The 20,829-nt window shown below is 31.9% G+C and overlaps 1 protein-coding gene and 1 long non-coding RNA gene across 2 annotated transcripts; one reads left to right on the top strand and one right to left on the bottom strand.

The window, feature by feature from the left end:
* Positions 1 to 1,185: 1,185 nt before the first annotated feature.
* Positions 1,186 to 3,134, bottom strand: LOC129315116 (uncharacterized). Its single transcript, XR_008594382.1, has 3 exons — positions 2,949 to 3,134; positions 2,290 to 2,378; positions 1,186 to 1,466 (listed from the first exon to the last, which is right to left on the bottom strand). It is a non-coding gene; the product is annotated as an uncharacterized LOC129315116 (long non-coding RNA).
* A 6,066-nt stretch (positions 3,135 to 9,200) lies between these two features.
* On the top strand, positions 9,201 to 13,856 carry LOC129316053 (monocopper oxidase-like protein SKS1). Its single transcript, XM_054960299.1, is given in 10 exon segments — positions 9,201 to 9,463; positions 10,135 to 10,244; positions 10,337 to 10,607; positions 10,724 to 10,862; positions 11,482 to 11,514; positions 11,517 to 11,847; positions 12,177 to 12,542; positions 12,626 to 12,704; positions 13,209 to 13,408; positions 13,567 to 13,856. Coding segments are annotated over 10 exon segments (1,782 nt in total). The 5' UTR covers positions 9,201 to 9,313; the 3' UTR covers positions 13,670 to 13,856.
* The last annotated feature ends 6,973 nt before the right edge of the window (positions 13,857 to 20,829 follow it).

The raw sequence follows: 20,829 nt of genomic DNA, 5'->3' as shown, positions 1-20,829 counted from the left end.
AAAATCACACAATTCAAATAAACTAAGTGTGGTTAAGGAGTTAATCCTAAAACCAACTTAGGAAACAAACCATTTAAATCACTAAGCAAATATACGATTGCAAAGTAAACATTTAAAACCTTAAAAAAAATTATAGGTTCTAACTATAGTGCACGGAAGTAAGTTAGATGAAAGAGAAATAAAAAGACAGCATTTAAATTACTGTCATGACAACCCTCCCGAGTCAACTTCTGGGAGGCGTCGTTCCGTCATCCGACCTCCGATCAAAGTGATTTTAAAGCTCACACGTCACATTCAAAGGGTACTATAAGTATATCAAATTTCAAAAAGATCCAACGGTCGGATTTAAAATTAGACATGTTAAAAATTTGATTATTTTTGCTGTCATGACAGCTAAAAAGCTGTCATGACAGCACTTCCGGACCAACTTTCGGAGTGCACCATTTCATCATCTGACCTCCGATCGGAGTGATTCCAAAGCCCACATGTCACTTTTAAAGAATACTATTAGCATACTAAATTTTGAAAAGATCCAACGGACGGATTGAATTTTGTGCAGGTTATAAAATCAATACTGTAGCTGTCATGACAGCAATTTAATGCTGTCATGACAGCACCTCCAGACCAAATTCCGGAGTGCGTCGTTTCTCCGTCCGATATCCGATCGACGTGGTTCCAAAGCTCACACGAAGCTTATAAAAGGTTTTACTTGTGACCCAAATTTTAGAGAAATCCAACGGTCGGATTAAGATTTGGACACCCGGATGCAAAAGTGCAGCTTTTTGGTAAAAACCATTTTCAAAATTGTCCAAATCCCATCCTAATGGTCACAAACCTGTGGAAACACTTTGGACACGTCAAATAAGATTAAAAACACCTGATAGAACATTCAAATGATGGAAAATCCCATACATTAAAATTTGACCACCCGGGTGCCATTTCCCAAAATGGACCCTAAACCCCCAAAATGCACAAATCATACAAGAGTGGTCACAAATCAATCCAAATACCATGTATTTATATAAATACATATGCTAAACATTTTCACTTGCTCAGAGCTCCTTGTGGGGCCCACGCACCCACTCTCTCTATCCAAGCTGTATGTTTTCCCATAGCACACCATTTGCAATGCAACCACTTTGCATTTGCTTATAAAATCACATATATATCAAAATAAAGATCTGCTTGTAATAGAAACTTGGTCTACTAAGTAAATCCATCAAAACCACACACTATAACCAAGTTTCCTAGCCATAAGTCTGCAAACAGACAAAAATTCATACACAAGCACACAATCCACACATATTCACACACACACACACATAATCATATCCTACTGGCACCCTAATCTTAAATACATTACAATATATTTGCTCAAAAGAAAGGGGTTGCAGTTCTTTACAAATCACAAGCAAACCCCTAGCTTTGCTCCTTTCCCCGTCCACCACTGGATCCTTCGCCTGGACCTAGAATATTGAAAAGAAAGGGGTGAGACAACCACAGTCTCAGTAACAGCAAAATTTACATTGATTATTACAAAGTAAGCCATAATCAAATAAACGAATAATAAATTCAACATAGTATATAATTTAGCCATTTAAAATGCATGAATGCATGACCTAGGCCGGTATAGCCTTTCATGACCAACAGAATGCCCCCTGGCACTCTTTAACTCGCAGGTAAACCTTATACCTACTTGTACCTCCACAGGCACAAAACATAATCTAAGGCATGATCTAATCCACCGAACCGCCTATGCCCCTTCGACGTGAATCCTGAGCAGTCAAAGCTAACTCCCTCCCAGAGCCAGCCCAACTTACTCTCCATGTGAGGGCTACCTTGGCCTAGGCACTCAACCTCACACTTCATATGTCAGATTCCCTCCCCCACTGAGAGGTGTCGAACACTCAATACACTAACCACTTTAGTGCACTGAGCCCACAATACGTAAGACAACACTGAGTACTGACAGTGTGCCATAGAATATCAAAAATTCACACCTTCTCATTGGTGAACTCCCACCGAGATCATGCCTTTTACTCTTGTCTACCTTTCCTGAGTATTGACCATTCAACACTCTAAAGTAGTATAATATTTATAAATCTCATTTCCATAAAAACATTGTTATTAAACAATTAGAAAACATATTTGCACTATAATCAAAGTAGTATCCCATAACCCCTTATAAAGCACATTTAATCTTTTAAAACATGTAATGCATGATAACTAGTAATATTTATTCAAAAATAGCTAAAACAAAGTAATAAGAAATATAAATTCCCCTGTTACCTCAACCCTTTGGTACTAAAAGGGTTCCCCTTGTACAAAATAGGGCTCGGCTTGTTCCTTACTTCTCAATAAGTTCCACCAACAATTTTCTACAACATATAAGTGATCCACATCACTTATCATGACAAATAGCATTAATGAAGACTATAACTTATACCACACAACTTAGGTCAATGAGTCATAATCCACCCTAATGGTCCATATATTAATCCAACCATTCACATAGTATCACTTAACCACCAAAACCATTTATTAGCCATCACTAGGCTAATTTTCAATTTATATAATTTTTTAATCAATTAAAAACCTTTACTTAGTGCCACCAACTTTCACCATTAGCCCTTATAATGAAAACCAAACCTTAATTTAAATCTTATTGGGCTCAAATAGCAAAATTATAACTAAATCAATAGGCTTAAACCATTGAGGAGCAAAAACCCAATTTCTCAAGGTTTATTTTGTGCCCAAAACACCTCTTTTCATCCAATTATCCACTCAAAATATTAGATCACTATATAGAAACTCAAAACATGCTCCCTAGAATCCAAAGAAACAAAAGCTTACAAGAATAAAGCCTTTGGATCAAAATCAAAAATTTCCTCTTCCAAAAATTGAAGAAAATCAAGAGAAAGAGAAGAGGATTGAAGTAGGGAGTTTACCTATCGTGTAGCCGAGCTCGCAACGGTCGCAAAGACTCCTAGATCCGAGCCTAACTCCCTCTCTTTCTCCTTTCTTCTTCCTCTCTCTCTCTCTCTCACTCTCCCGTTTGTGCGTTTCCTTCCCTTGTTCATTTTCTGCGTTTTCTGCATCTGTTTGCTCTTTAAAATGCTGGTCAAAAAGTTTGGGAAAAATTACAAGAAAGGGCCCAACATTTTTTATTATTGCACAAAAGCCCGGGTCAACTTTGGTAATTTTTTCCATAGTTAAAAATCAAATAAAACCAAACTTTTGCTTAGTAAAATTTAAACTCTGGGCCTCTATTAAATTATTCTAAATTTTAATTTAATTATAGATATTTTATTTTATTTTTATTTATTTTTTTTAAATAAATTTGAGTCTTAAAATTTTTAGGATGTTACATTACTTCTTTAGTAATTAAAAAATTTGCAGATAGAAATTGTAATTATGTGGAAGAATCTCATCTAGGGCTCTCAAGGAAGAAAAAATTGCATTTAGAACTCAATGCATTATAAAATTATTCTACAGGTTCAAGAGTTTTTTTTTTGCAATTGAGTTTTGGAGAGAAAAGACACAATTTCCCTTAGTGAGAAAGAAAAAACTTTAGGTTCACTATTATTGAACAATTACTTATTATATGTGAACCTAAAATTGAGAATTTATAAATATATAGTTGTAAAAATCTGAACTTATTGTTATGATAAAAGAATTTCATTATCAATGAATAATTATTATTGATATGTGAACATAAAGTTGTGAATTAGTGAACATGTAGTTGAAAAATATAAACTTGCTATCATGATGAACTTTAATTTTAAATATATAAATCATAAATTCTAAATTTTGACTTGTGAATAGATGAACATGTACTTATAAATATTTGCACTTTAAGTTATATATTTATTAAGTTGGCTAAGATAAACATGTTAACTTTAGATAAGAATTTTATTTTCAATAAATAATTACTTGTTAATATGAGCCTAGAGTTATGAATTCGTAAACATGTAATTATAAAAATTTAAACTTGTACTTGTTGCCTTTTCTCATTAAGAGCAATTGTATCTTTTATTTTTAAAACATGTTTGCAAAAGGATCATTGGACCTATAGAATAGTTTTATAATGTATTGGGCCCTAATTGCAATTTTTTCTCCCTTAAGGACCTTAAATGAGATTCTCCCTAATTATTTCTCCCATTTTAGTCATTTATAGAAATAAAAGCAGTTATTACTTAAACCAAACTAGTTACTACTATTTACAATAGTTGAATTTCAATGATCAAAATATTTGTAGAGAAAAACTTATTATTTATTATCCATTTTGAGAAGAAAAATAGTATTTAAATAAAAGTAGTAACTAATATTTACAACATTTAAACTTTAGTGATTAAAAAATTTATAAAGAGGAAGTTGTAATATAATTAACTATCTCATTTTAATCATTGCCAAAAAAAATAATTATTACTTAACTCAAAGTAGTCATTGCTATTTAAAACACTTAGACTCCAATAATTAAAAACAATTACTTGTCATTTACTATTTTATTTTAGTTATAAAAAATGATCATTATTTAAACCAAAATAGTTACTAATATTTATAATATTTAAATCATTTCAATTATTTCATAAAAGATATCAATGTCGCAAAGGTACCAAAAAACTTTAAAAAAACTACAATATTTTGTAAAATTTCATTGTTATTTTCATATTAGAGGAGGATTTTTCTATCATTTTTTCTCCACTTACCTCATGATGAAATTGCTAATATGCACTGGTATCATTGTTTACAAGCCCAATTGCAGGCCCAAAAAATTACCCAACCAAACCACATGACTACATAATTGCATGTAGGTTAGTCACGCCTATCCTTCAAAGAAACACGCTCGTTCATACTCAAAGAATTATTTTACCTTTCAATTTATCATTTACCTGAAATTATCATGCTATGTCCTTAATCTCATTGTTTGTTAAGTGGAGCACCTATCTCATAAGTCAATTTCAAATATCATATTGCGTCAATTTAAAATTCCTGATAATTAATAAATAAAAGAAACCCATAATACATTCATACATACATACATACATACATACATATATATATATATATATATAAAGTCTTATCTTTTTATATTTACTCTTATTAAACATTCTAATAAATATAAAGTCATTATTAATAAAATATTTTTTTAAAAAAGAAATGATTACACTTCAAAAGATTAAAAATGTCTTATACTTTTTAATATTCAACTCTTTAAAAAATACTTTATATTTTTAAATGGAGGAAGTATATAAGAAGAATAAAGAAATGAAATTAATCTATGAGCGCGCGCGCGCGCATATTAGTTTTCGTAAAAAAAGTTGAGAAGATCCTAAGTCCTCCATACATGCATATCACTTCACCACTACTATATTCATTAATCTCTTTTCTTTCATTGTGAGATATAAATTCTACAAACCAAACTTTTGTCATAATTAATTTATGACTTAATGTTACCATCCACTTTCATTCGCTACAATGACTTCATTTTCATGTTGCACATGCTCAACCTCCATTACCTTAAAAAAGGTACCCATAATTAGCTACTTGTTCACAAATTTGTCAAACCACTAAAACGAATTAAATTAATGGCTTTTGAAGGGGTCACTAAAAAATTATTAAAGATATTAAAGTTAATATATCATGGCAATATTTATGTTTAAGAAATATGTTTGACCAACACAGTACACAGTACACTTGTTTCATTGATGCATAGTCACAATGAGAGTTGGACGATATAGATCTAATTTTATTGGTCCAAGTTTAATTTTTTTTATTTTTTAAATAATAAAACAATTTCTAAAATGATAGTTAAAAGGGTACTTTATTTTAAATTCTACATCTATTAAAATTAAAAGATGGAAAATATAAAATAAAATAATAATAAATCTGAATTATTTTATTTTAATTCGGACGATCCATGTTTTGGTGCTAATTCTTATGTCCAACCAATTCTAGAGATTAGAGCCTTGGGAGATTCTAAGATGAAGCATCAAGTTAATTAAAGCTCAAAAGCCATCGCCAGTATTGTTTATTCTCAGTGCTGCCAAGAATCCAATCTATAATATCATCATCCAATGAAATAACATACTTTTTAATTTTAGATATTATTAATATTTTAATATGAAGTGTGATTATATATATTCTTTTGGTTTAAGCCAAAAATAAGGGAACAATCTTTGAGATTGCAGATCAAGCGTTATCTCCGGTTTATAAAACCATGTAAAGTGATTCATAAAAATATTATTTAAATATAGTATCACTTAAAAAGAGATTCCTTGTTTTGTTTAACAAAAAAAAAAAAATACTACTTATAGTATCATACTCCTTCTATTCTTATTTGTAAAAAAACTATTACTTTTTATTTATTTTTTATATAAGTAAAATCACCTATTTCAATGATTTATTACATATTTTTTAAATTACTCTTTATAATTTACATTAATAAAAAATAATTAATGTATGCTTATATTGATTAATATAGAATATTTTAATTTTATTTTTTTATTTTTAAATTTAATTATTATAGTTAATTAGTTTTTTTTTAGTGTAATATAGTTTTTTATGTATGTGAAAACGGAGCGAGTAAAAATTAACCAACAACTAATTATACGAGGTAGGAAAAGTGGACCCAACAAAAAAAAAAAAAAAATACTTGTAATGAGGAAAAGACAAAAGTGCCGTGTCATATTTGAGCATTTATTCCTCAATTCCTCGACAGGGAATGATCTGATCAGATCACTGAACGTAGAATTAATGTATGCAATTAATAATCAGATGTAAATATGGGTGCAATATTTGATTGGGTCAACGCATGTAATAAGGACTGAATCTTCATTTATTAGCAAGTTTAAATTTTCAATTGTTCATGTTTATCAACGTGAGATCCTTCGTTTGATGTCTCATTTTATTATATTCTTAATGGGTAAGATTCATATACTTAACTTTATATATTTAATATATTTATATTAAATTAAATTATGATACGTGGTTCTTAATGCATTAATTTAATTAATAAAAATAATTTATTATAAAAAATAATCTATAAAAAATTTGCATATTTTAATTTAATTAGATACAAGCACATTAAGTATGTAAGTCTAAATATATAAGCTTTTTTTATTTTTAATTTAGTCCCTTGTCTTAGAACAAATATGTCCATATTAAATCACCCTTTCAATCATTTATTGATTAATTAATATATAATAAATAGAATGAATGTATATAATCCATCAACTTTTAAAAGGTTTATCTACGAGCATCATTTGTATTGTGAAATATTAGCTGTTTTAATAACAGTATCATCTTCAAGTTTGAACTTGACATTGTTATGATTATAAAATTTAATAAATTTTAATTTTATCTCTATTAAATATATGTCATTTAATAATATACTTTTTTCACTATCATTTGATGGAGTGTAAAGAAGAAAATTATAATAAAAAATTAATAATCTGATTTGTAAATAAAATATGAAAAATATTTGGGACAAAGAACACAACATCGGCAATTATGCATTTACTATGCTGAGGTCAATGGCATGATCTTCAAGTTTGTGAACCATCAGATAGTGTTGCTACTTGCTGGGATTTGCTATGGGTACCTAATCACTTCCTTAGATTAATAAAACTTATAATAAATTAAACTATATGTTCATAATTTTTTTTAAAAAAATACCAGGCTTGGTCCTATACATAAGACCCTCTGAAAATATAAAGTTGTCCGATTTGTAAGATTAACAAATCATTTTTTTTATTCATAGAATTCTAAGTTCTAACAACAATCTTGTGACACGAACCAAAGTTTTATTATATTTTCTCAAAGAATGAAGATAAATATGAGTATAATGGGAATACTTGTATGTTTTAGGATAAATAAATTAATGCACTAATAATTTTGTTAAATTTAGATAAAATGTCCGAAAAATTAATAAGGACACATGTGAGTAAAGTTTATTTTCTTAGTTGTAAATCATCTTATATTTAAAAAACCAACAATTTTAACTAATCTGTATTAAATTCGATCTTTTAGATAGAAATTTTACCATCAAATACTGCATTCTTAAGACTCAAATTTGAGAACTTTGGTTAAGCTGGTATATCTCCCTTACCATTGAATTTATTTATTTATTCTAAAGAAGCTTACCTATAAAATTAATTAAATTTTAAAAAAAATGGGGGGAAAAAAAGATAATGGAAGTTAAAAATAAAATAAGAGGAAAGTGGGGCCCGCTGAGTGGATGCATGTGGGAAGAGTGGCCCTTCTTTTCAGAAATCTGAACGTTACAAAGGAATGCCTCACTACGCGCCCAAACTTGTGCTTCCCTTCCCTCCTCCAACTGTTTGTTTTCTCTCACTTTCCTCACCGCCTATAGCCGGTCATCATTATTTATAAAAACTTTTTTAACTGTAAATTTAAATTTATAACAAAAAAATATAATTCTATTAAAAAATATAAAATATTTTTTGAGGAGTTAATATTAAAAATATAAAATATTTTAATCTTTAAGATGTAATCATTACTTTTTTAAAAAAATTCTCTTATTAATAAATGACTTTATATTTATTATAGGATGTTTAATAAGGATCAATATAAGAAGATAAGGTTAGTTTGAAAATAGATAACTATTTTATTGAGAGTAAAATTTAATTAAAAATATTTTATATTTTTGAACGGAAAGAATAACCAATTAATACATCCATAAAAGTTACATAAAAATTATATTTCATTTTTTTTGCAATCTACATACCCCCTTCATTTTTATATATATAAAAATAATTATATCACATAGTTTAATAAAATTACTTAACAACTGTAATTATGTTCTAAAAATAAAAAATAGACTAAAATATTTTTATATTGAATTAATCAAAGTAAGGTTGCATTAATTGCTTTTCATGAATGAAAATTATGAATTAACGAAGAGTAATTTAAGAAAAAATGTAATAACTATTTATTAATTAAGATATGTGATTTTTTTTATAAATAAAAAAATAAAGTTATAAAAAAATAATGAGAGGTTGTTTTCCTTATAAATGAAAATGGAATGAGTGATTTTTTTTTTGGAAGAAAGAAAAGAACAGGTGAGCCGGTAGTCCGTCATTGACAATGGCAATGAAATTTACAAAAACGGAAGTCATGTGGAAGGAGAACTGAAGAAGTATTGTATCCCTCTCCACTGTCACACAAACCAGTAAAACCACCAAAGCTCGCTCGCTCTCTCTCTCTCTCTCTCTCTCTCTCTCTCTATATATATATATATATATTATAATTAACCATAAAACTTCTGAGACTTTCTTTCAAACCCATCAACATGGCTCTTTGCCGCTTCTCTTCCTTCGCTCTGCTTTCATTTTTGCATATTGCCCTGCTTTCAGCTCTCTGCTTTGCTGGAGACCCATATGTTTTTAGTGAGCTTCATTTCTCCTATACCACCGTCTCTCCTCTCGGTGTTCCTCAACGGGTTCGCTCTTTTCTCTAATCTTGATGTTCTTCTGTAAACTTCTTGTACATCATTCTTCTCTTTTCTTGTGATTTATGATCAATAACGTTTGTTTAGATCCATTTCCAGAGCCTTTTTTCTTGGGTTTGGTGTTTTTCGTGTTTCTCGTTTTCCTTCCTGAAATGGCGTGTCGTTTATGCTGGGAAATTTGTCAATTACTTTATGGCACTACTGATTGGGTTTTATTTTGGTTTATTTCTTTCCTTTTCTTCTCTAATAAAGTGTTGTTTAATATTTCTTAAATGTTAAAGATCCGTATCAATTGAATGGTGGAATCCAGCCGTTATTCTTGCGTAAAATGCGTCCAAGGCTTTCACTGTACAATCCTGTTTCATTTCTTAAATTTGGATTTTCCGTTTTTCATGCGGTTCGTATTTTTGTTTTGTATTTTACCTAGTATTCAGTAAGCTAGTGCTTCTTAAGCATCGCTGAAACAGTCTAGACTGGTAAAGTAGTGGACGGCCAAATTTTCTCTTATGTTTGATACATGTAAAACTGAAATTGATTGTGGAATTTCAGTATGGTCACTGGGATTTCTTAAGTATTTTTAATCTCTTTTTCCGTTTATGTGTTGTTCTATTCTTGTCTCTTTTTTCTTATTTTGAACTTTTGATGCAATTCATCAATTGCAGGTGATTGCTATCAATGGGGAATTTCCTGGTCCTCTTATCAACGTGACTACAAATAACAATGTTGTTGTTAATGTATGGAATGAATTGGATGAAGATCTCCTCATTACTTGGTCGGTTCCATCTTCTCCCTTTGTTATTTCATGCTTTCACTTCCCAAGTTCCGTGATTATGATTTAACAAGATTCTCATGTGGTTGTGATAGGCCTGGTGTTCAAATGCGACGTAATTCATGGCAGGATGGTGTTATTGGCACAAACTGTCCAATTCCTTCCAAATGGAATTGGACATATCAGTTTCAAGTCAAAGATCAAATTGGGAGCTACTTCTACTTCCCTTCTCTTGGTTTCCAAAGAGCTTCTGGTGGCTTTGGCCCCTTTATGATCAACAACAGGAAAGACATTCCCATTCCTTTTGCACAACCAGATGGGGATATTGTCATTCTGATTGGTGACTGGTTTACACAGAACCACACAGTCAGTAACTCTCTTGTGTTTTTTTTTTTAATTAATGTCTTTGGATTATTCTGTATATATTGGTGATGGGGTTTTCTATGATTGGTTTCTTTTATACTTGCATCTTTTAAATTTAGGCCCTGCGAACAACACTGGATGCTGGAAAAAAACTTGGCATGCCAGATGGAGTTCTTATTAATGGGAAGGGGCCTTATCGTTACAACACCACTCTTGTACCAGGCGGTATTCAGTATGAAACTATTAATGTTGACCCAGGTATTATTTTGTTCTCCCTTTAATTTGCTAAACATGTTACGCTTCATCCACTACCCCCCCCCCCACCAAAAAAAAAAAAAATCTCACTTACCCCCCTCAAATTGTGGTGTTCCCACTTGGTAAAATGATGTTATCTTTGTAAATTTATGTTTTCAGTTGTTTTTTTCTTAAAAGAACTTTTTCAACTAATTTTCTTTCTCACTGTAAATTCTTATTTTCATTTGCAATGTCTAAATTATACCTTCTTTCTGATTGCTAGTGCTGCATTACAGTGCTAATGTAAAATTTGATTTTTGCTGATTCTTCTTTTACATGATGATTTTTTTTAAAAGAAAAGGAAAAAGGAAAAAATGTAATGTGATATCTTTGGAGATTTTCTTGGGTGTGCTTTCAATCTGGCATTCAACCCGGACGTTGTAACAACTTAAAAGTTGTTGTAAGGACTTAATTAAAGATGTTATATCATACTACTTGGCAATAACTGCATTCATGGCTTGTTGTTACTGAAATATTAAGCTATATACTTATAGTATATCCTTTAAAATTCTATCTAGCACCTTGCATGGTAACCATTTGGAGCCATTTGAATACTTATTGGGATTAAAAATTTATATGGCAGGCAAACTTATCGGATTCCGTGTTCATAATGTGGGATTTCAACTAGTTTGAACTTCAGAATTCAGAATCATAATCTACTCTTGGTAGAAACAGAGGGGTGTTACACAAGTCAATCAAATTACAGTCAATTTGATATTCATGTTGGGCAGTCATACTCTTTTCTGGTTTCCATGGACCAGAATGCAAGCACAGACTATTATATTGTTGCAAGTCCCAGGTTTGTTAATGAATCATTGTGGCAAAGGGTTACAGGAGTTGCAGTTTTACATTATTCCAATTCCAAGGGACCAGCAACTGGTCCTCTCCCTGATCCACCCAATGATTTTTATGACAAGGAGGCATCAATGAACCAAGCAAGAAGTGTCAGGTTTGTCACTTGGAATTTGGTGTAATTAAAATTTTCAGAACACGGTTACTTCCTTGAGTTATTATGCTGCATATGAAAACCACATATCTGTTGACTTGATGTTATTAAATCTCAATTTAACGCTCATACTTAAAATTTATTCAAAAATCAAACTATTGATGTGTTAGTGTTGGCCTATATGAATTGTGCTCTTGGGTTTACATTTGATATGATTTATTTGGTATAATTTGTTCTATGGCTGCAAGTAAATGACAAGGCAGCTAACGTTTCCATCTTGATGATTTTATGAACCTGTTTACTGCATGTACTAAGTTTCCTTTGTTGATTAGGCAAAATACATCTGCCAGTGGAGCTCGTCCCAATCCTCAAGGGTCCTTTCGGTATGGCTCCATCAATATAACTGATACTTACATGTTGAAGGTTCTGCCTCCAGTGCCTATCAATGGCCAAGTTCGAGCTGCCATTAATGGCATTTCATTTGTTAAACCTGAGATACCATTTCGGCTAGCTGACCACCACAAGTTGAGAGGAATTTACAAGCTCGATTTTCCCAGTAAGCCACTGAATAGAACTCCAGTGATGGACAGATCTTTAATCAATGCTACATATGGAGGGTTCATTGAGATTATATTGCACAACAATGACACCACAATACAGAGCTTTCACATGGATGGCTACTCCTTTTTCGTAGTGGGGTATGGGTCCTTTTCTTTTCCCTTGGTCGCTTATAAGGTATAATAGGGTCTGTGATCAGAGTTCAAAAATTTTATGACTCCAGGATGGGCTATGGTGAGTGGTCAGAAAATTCTAGAGGTACATATAATAAGTGGGATGGAATTATTCGCTGCACAATTCAGGTTTGTTTTCCTTTGAAAAATATATCACTTTGCTGGGACAAAAAAGCTTTACATTTATACATCCCATGGCCATATTGCTCTCGTGATATTGTCTTTTGCAAGCATCTAATATCTCGGGATTTTCTTTTGTTGATTCTGCACCTTTTTAGCTCAGCTTTGAAAAAACAGTTGAATGAATGTTCCCCAATGTCAAATGTTGAAATTTAACGAGCAATTGAGTTGATCTTCATTGTTTGCTCGTCACGGATGTCCTTTGGATTTGAACACTTCTCAGCTACTGAGAATAACCTTGACCTTGATTTTAACTGTAAAAGTAGATTGTTAATTGTTGACCTGACCATACGCTCATACTAGCTTGCGCTCCAAATAGCATGCTATGTATCTGAGAGGGTTAGTTTTTCTTAGTAAATTGCTGCTGTGTTGCCATGCAATAATCTTCAACCATTGATGGATTTGAGTTCTGTTATGTGTTGTGTTTGAAGTGTTCATGTTCCCAATGAATAGGTTTATCCTGAAGCATGGACAGCAATCCTTGTTTCTCTTGATAACACTGGAGCATGGAACCTGAGAGCAGAAAACCTGGACCGATGGTATCTTGGCCAAGAAACATACCTGAGGATTGTCAATCCTGAAGAAAATGGGGATACAGAAATGGCAGCACCAGATAATGTTCTGTACTGTGGACCCCTCAAGTCTCTTCAGAAGTATCCAATCTTTCCAACCCATCACTTGATTGATTAATTGTTTATTACCATGTTCTTTAACATAATCAAAACATGTGAAAAAAACACTGTTAAGAACTCTTTAATTTATCATCAAGTCTTTGTCTTTTTTGTGATTGGTTTGCGAATTTTAACTGCAGGCAGCAGGACCACTCTTCTGGAGTTCGTAGTTTTGGAGTAAACTTGAAGCATTACATGATGATGCTGCTGGCACTTTTTACTGCCATTTTCTTATCTAGCTAAGCTTCTCTGCTATGTCTGTGAGGTTTTGGATATCTGTAGGATAGTATGCCCAAAGGGTAATACTAATTTTAGGTGTAAAGATTGTTCTGAGTCAAGATTTTCTTTTGGTTGGCCCTCATCTTCTTAACTTAGTTGCTAATGGACTAAAGGATGAATTAATGATTTCATTTGGTTTGATAATTCTTTATTCATGTTCATGTTACAAACTCACATCTATTTTCATGTGGGCTTGGGCTTAAAAGCCCTTTTACCTCAAAATTGATCATCTATTTAAACTTGGTTTTTATCAATGAAATTCAAGGTTGAACTTGAAAGTCATTTCTATTTTTTCTTTACTTTTAAATGACGTTCGACATTTACAATATTGAATATTTATGCTCTAAAGTATAAATTAAAATATTCTAAGATCTAAAAATAAGTAATACAAATTTTAATTTTAAAGTACAAATACATATTTTAAAGTTTAAATTTAATTCAAAGATATAAAATATCTCAAGTTGTTGTGCTTATAGTAAATATGAGTTTAAATGGATAACCCAAGCTAAAGCCATTTTTTTTTAGGGTTTAAACAGGTTGAGAAATCCCTTTTATGCCGAACTATCTCAATTTTCTAAACTCGAGCCAGAAAAACAAAAGCTTAATCCGATAGCTTAATGGGCTTTGTCCGTATTCTCAGTTAGTTGGTTAATATATGGTTAATGAGTGTATCCTTTAGTAAATGAAGTTGGTTTTCTGTTTTTTCTTTTAAATTCTCTTCCTCTCTTAAATTTGGATAAAAAAAAAGGAATAAAACATAGGGGCTTTAGCAAATTTGGCCAACCTTACATGACTAAATAAAATTAATAACCCACCTTTTTATAAAGGGAGAATGACAATTAAGAACCTGCTTAGAACATTAATTCCAATTAAAGATCATGAAATTTTGAAATCCTAATTAAGGACTATGGTCCTTAATTGTGATTAAAAAAAAATGTAATTTGTGAAGTGGGATTCATTATTGTCACTTGGGAATTCGCTAACCCAACTTGAGAAAATTTGTAACGTATATTGTGAAAACATGAAACCCCACTTGAAAATGGAATGTTTAACAAAAAACGCCACTTGAGAATTCACTAATTAGACTTGAAAAAATTTCTAACGTATATTGTGAAAACATGAAACGTCACTTGGGAATCGGTTGTTTGATACAAAAACACCAATTTGGATAAGTCACTTTTTATTAATGATTCTCAAGTGGGGTTTCATTTTTTCACAATATACGTTAGAAATTTTTTCAAGTCTAGTTAGTGAATTCTCAAGTGGCGTTTTTTGTTAAACATTTCATTTCCAAGTGGAGTTTCATGTTTTCACAATATACTTTAGTAATTTTTTCAAGTTGGGTTAGTGAATTCCCAAGTCGCGTTAGTGAATCCCACCTCATAAATTACATTTTTTTTATCACAATTAAAGACCATGGTCCTTAACTTTGATTTCAAAATTTCACGGTCCGTAATTTGAATTAATGTTCTTAGCAGGTCCTTAATTGTCATTCTCCCTTTTATAAATTAAGTGGATGGCCTTTTCCTAATTTTCATCTGATGCAAAGACAAATTTAACCCAATGCCTTCGGTCAAAAAAAAACCCACAACCCTAATTCCCTTTTTCAAACCGAAGATCTGGACATTTGGCCCACACTTGCTTTCACTCACTTTACCCCACACGAAAGACGACGATACGCTCTCGGTCAGACGCCGAAGAACCTGACAGCAACCACCGAAAAAGCTCACACCGGACAATAAACTGACTTATACTTTTGGAAAAGAAGACCACACAAACGAGAGAAGAGGCAAACCGAAGTTCTACATATTCATTTACTAACAAAGACGAACGCGAGGCAGGCAGACTTGCTGCTACAGATTCAAGGTCAAAAATTACGAATGTGAGGTGAGGAAGTCCAGAACTGCATCTTCTACACAAAGTCACGCTAAACCTACAGATTGAGGGTAGGTTGCCGGCCATACTCTGTTACTGAAGGCAGAGTTCAAGTGAGGGTTTCAGGTCTTTTGTCAATGCCGCCAAAGAGGAAAAATCGTCCCACTTCACCAGGTTTTTTCTCTATATCACTGATATATTCTGTCAAATCAAACCGATCTAAGAAGCTAACTGGCCGGTTGTTGTGAGGTCTTTCTTGGGTCTTTGTCGATAAATCTGCTTACCGATCCCTGGTAAAAGAGAAAGATGTTGATAATAAAAAGGTGACCTGTCCTCTCCCTCCCGGTCCCTGGTAAAAGAGGAAAAAAAGAGAGTATATTCACTGATATGTTGAATATGATGTGGTGATCAATCGCGTGCAAGCATATTCATTATGCTCAGTGTCATGAAAAGAAATAGAGTCTGGAAATTTTGAGGGGATAATGCATGGTTCTAAAGCAATTAGTGTCAATGGAGCTCTGTATTGGATATGGTTATAAGATGGACAAAGAAAATTATGATAGTTATGATCCTACATTGATAGTTTCGTTTAATATGGAAATGATAGTGTTTACAGTAATACCAGTACCTGTTTCAAGATTTAATAACAATTATGAACTCTCTCTGTTTGATAACAAAGATGAGGATTTATTTGGTTTTGAAGTATGTCATCAAAACATGCGGTCTCTATATAATGGCATTTTTCCATCAGGCAGTGGCATTTTTCCTTTAAGTTAATTAAATTGAGCTAGTGGCATTTTTCCTCTAAGTTAAACCAGCCTACTTGTTTAACACCACTTGTGAGTTGGGCTAGGAATTTCTGGACCGATTTAATTATCAGGCAAAACTATCTTAACGCCTCAGTCCATAATGTTTGGATTGGGATAGCATGTTTGAATAGCTATAAGCTTAATATTATTAATATTATTGTGGATGGCTTTTGTTGCTCCTTATTATTTTGTTGCATGGTTGGGATAGTTATTTTCCTATTTAATTGAATTATGTTAAACCATTTGTTAAATAAGCTTACATAAGAGTTGGTAAGTTTCCTTTTTCTTTTTCTCATTTAAAGATATCTGTGTTAAGATTAAAAGAGTAGATAGAGCTTATGTTTCTTTAGTTATAATTTATAAAGTACATCTTCCTTGTGACATCCTGTTTCTTCTTTCTTTCAGTTGTTCTTTTTCATCTAATCAAATAATCCTCCTTACTACAATTCTGTTTAAGAAATATATATATCAATGATATACCATTAGCACACCAATGATATATGTACCTATATCAAAGACATACCATTGTGAAGTGTATTTTTTTCATTGCTTTTATATTTGATTCATCAATGCTAATACTTAAATATATATAACACTTTTCTAAAATATCAGGGGCAACAACTTCGAGGGCCGTTCGTAGGAAAGACAAGAGGCAATAGAGAATATAAGCCAAGACCAAAGAAGCACAAGATATTATCGTCCATAAGGATCTCTGGAATCCTCACCAGAGAATTTTGCATGGCAGCAAGATTGAAGTTGTTGAAATAATAAACCAAAAACTAAATGAGGAGCAGCTTGAAACATTCAAAAAAGGATGTCTAGGACACCTACTAGACATAAAAATGCGTGCTTTTCCAGGGCGATTAGTGCATTGGTTGGTTTGAAGCCAATGCCCTGGCAAAAGGGATGACAAGTTATACTTTTTGATTAGAGGAAAAGTGCTAACCTTTGGATTATTAAAGGAGTTTGCAATTGTTTCTACTGGCCTAAATTGTAATCCTTTACCTGCTATGGACTTTAGTAAAAAACCCATCCCAACCTTCATAGACAAATTCTTTCAAGTCAAGAACACGTTGCTTAAAAGAAAGGACGTCTTTTCTGTTTTTAGAGGCAACATCCCAAACAATGATGCGGATTTTGTCAAGTTAGCAAAACTTAATTTGTTTAGAGAACATGCTCTTGTCAAAGCAAGATCATAATGCCATTGATCACAAGTTTTTACAAATTGCTTGAAGATGATAACTTGTTTGAAAAATATCCATGGGAAGGGTGTGCTACAACATGACTGTGGAATCTTTTAAGGATGCAATTAATAAATTTGGTGTCAATTATTGGATTGGAGGTTCCCATATGCCATTGTTGCTTGGGCATATGAAATGATACGGCATTGAAAAAGCATAAATATGCTGAAAAAGTAGGAGACGCACTCCCAAGGATATTGAAATGGACAACGAATGATTATTATGAGTGGTCACAACTTGAAAAGAACATGATCAATGCAAAGAATGTAAGTATGTTCATAATTTTATGTTTACCTTATATTTAAGTGTGTTCAATGCAAAGAATGCAAAGAACGTGATCATGTTTACTTTTTGTAAATCATTTAATATTTAATAGTTTTTTGTAACTATATGTCAATCATATACAGATAGGTGCAATTGATATGCATTTTTGGGAAAATAAAAAATGTAGAGTTCACTATCTTGTATAACAGTGCTATATAATGGTATATCAGTGTTATATACGTGTATATCAGTAATATATGATTTTTTATATCTAATATATATTGAAAAATTGCTAGCTATTACTTGCATCTAATATTAATTAGCAGCTGTAACTCATCATGTATCATTTTATTTTGGATCTTACAATTGAAAATACAAGAGTTGGTCATCACAAATCAAGAATGGGAAAAGGATTATATGCACATTTTGTAGGAGAGAAGAGCGTGACTCAAGCTGCAGTAGGAACATCTACTGTGTCACCTCTAAGTGTTGAAGATACTGACAATGATGACCCAGAAACAAGCATGCGAGGCTCACTTTCTAGATCAAAAAGTGAGAGAATATACAAAAAGCTTGAGATAGTTGAGAAGCGATAGCTACAGATTGAAGAAAGACAAATTGAGATCGCAAAAAGTCAAATAGAGATGCGATCAATGATAGAAAAATGTTTGACATCCTTGTCAAACAACAGAAAATAGTGGGGACAAAGATAAAGTGTTAATAATGTTGATGATATCTTCCACTCTATTAATGCTGAGGTTGTCGTGAGTGAGGATAATCTTCGTGAAAAAGTTCCGTCAATAGATATAATTGGTCGACAATGGCTCCATCCCTCAATAGAAGCAGCAAATGATACAAAGAAATACTTAAAACGACTATTACCGCCATCTTCAATATGGTAACAGTACCTGTGTTATATTTATAATCAGACAACAAAGTAGGATACAAAACATAATTACTGTCTAAATAACACAATATATCTAATTCAGTTATTGCTTGAATATATAATTAGTAAACGAATGTATATCCCTAATAAATAGTACCAGGATTTGTGTGATTCAAAGCATAGCACAAGGAAGGTAATTGGGCATAAGAGTCCTCCAGACAACCTTGAATTGCTTCCAAAACAAGTTCCTTTACTCTCCATGACTTGTAATAACTAACACCCAACTCCAAATTCCTTACGCATGTGCTTAATTATTGATTTCAGGTCATTACATTCTCCATCAATAACTTTTTGCTTCACACATTCACTAATGATAAGGCTTGTTGCTTGCCTATGGTCACCGCGCATGACGTCAACAGCTCAAGTATGGTCCTTTACATACTATCTAATGACCCAAACCTGAGTAGAAGAAAATTGTTGAGACCCGTACGTACCACTTACAACCATCAATACTACAAGCAACAACAAGCCTTTGACCATTTGATTTCAGAGTTTTGTATTCAAAATTCCTCTTCATAGCTAACAGTTGCAGATTTGGACTTCCAATTTGCTAAAGAAAGCATCCTCCCTCCTTAATATCATCTATTTGCAAAAGTTCATCAGGTCCGCTACAATTCTTGTTATTGGAAAATGTAGAAGAACATGAAGTTAAGGAACTATCTCCTTCATGGCAAGGTTCAAAACACTTCTTGTATGGAAAAAGGTCCATTGGAAATAGAGACAATCAACGGGAAGTTAAAGAGATTAGAATTTCTCAGCGAATAAAATACCATATCAAATCATTGTCATTCTTCACCTTTAAAATACTATATGTTGAAGTTCCAATATCAAAAGAAACCATCAATTTGACCTCATGACTTGCACTCAACTGCAATTTCTTATACACAATTCCATGACATCAAGGTAGGAAGTTGTATCTTCCACAAGCACCTCTAAGTATGAACCATCAATGTAACGGTTGTTCAAATCCCATTTTCTATCATAAGAAATTATCAGATTAAGCATCCCCATATCTATAAGATGACATAGTATTGGTAAGTTAACACTGATATTACTTATCAATGAGATACTATAGTATATCAATGATATACTACGTTAATCAGAAACACGAAAACGCCATACTCCTTCACCCAACTCAGATCAAGCTAGGTTTGAAAAAAATTACAGACGGCTTAGCTGATCATAGAAAATCAAATAACCGAAATAAAAAATAAAAAATCACGAACAGTGAGAAAATAATATGTTTTGTGTTCGAAATTCAAGCAAATTGCATGATCAATAACAACAAAAAATAGATTAGGAATAGATGATTTACTGATTCAATGGATATATTACCTGAATATATGAAGATGATGGAACTTCGATTATGGATGATTCTCTTCAACCTCTAGATAAACGAATACAAGACAATTTTCTATTCGATAATGTAGTTTTCTGTTCAATGTGATGAGAATATCTAGGAAAAACAGAGAAGATAAACAAAGAGAGGCAGCAGTACGATAAGAAACGTTAACCATATGGATGGAGAAATAAAATCAAGAAAATCAGATCAAAATAACATCAGTTATATCTTATTTTAATAAAAAAGACTGAATGGAGTTGAGAACAATGTAGTAAAAATGCATCTAATTTATTTTAAATGGGCCATATTCTGAAATATTCAAAAACTTCTTCCATAATTTATGAAAGTTGTATTTTTTTGAGGCCATTGAGCAAATTTTCTCTAAAAAGGAGGGACATATTGAGTTGATAGAAATAAAAGTAACTTGAGACGAGTTGCCATGATTGTTAAAATGATCAAGCTGATTGAGCTCGTCCAATTGAGTATATATCTTTTCTTGACGAGTTGCTAAGATTCTAAGATTTCAACACAGCATATAACTTTTCTGCCTTTTAAAAATTTACAATATATTGTTCATAATTTTTTTGTATTTATACAAATAAAATTTTCTTTCTATTTAATATTATAACAAACTTGTAACTGAATTA

Source organism: Prosopis cineraria, unplaced genomic scaffold, assembly GCF_029017545.1.
Source record: "Prosopis cineraria cultivar Desert tree isolate PC_DT_omini unplaced genomic scaffold, ASM2901754v1 PC7, whole genome shotgun sequence".
Taxonomy (NCBI): Eukaryota; Viridiplantae; Streptophyta; class Magnoliopsida; order Fabales; family Fabaceae; genus Prosopis; species Prosopis cineraria.
The sequence above is the reverse complement of the archived record's forward strand: the minus strand, read 5'-3'. Positions and strand labels throughout refer to the sequence as shown.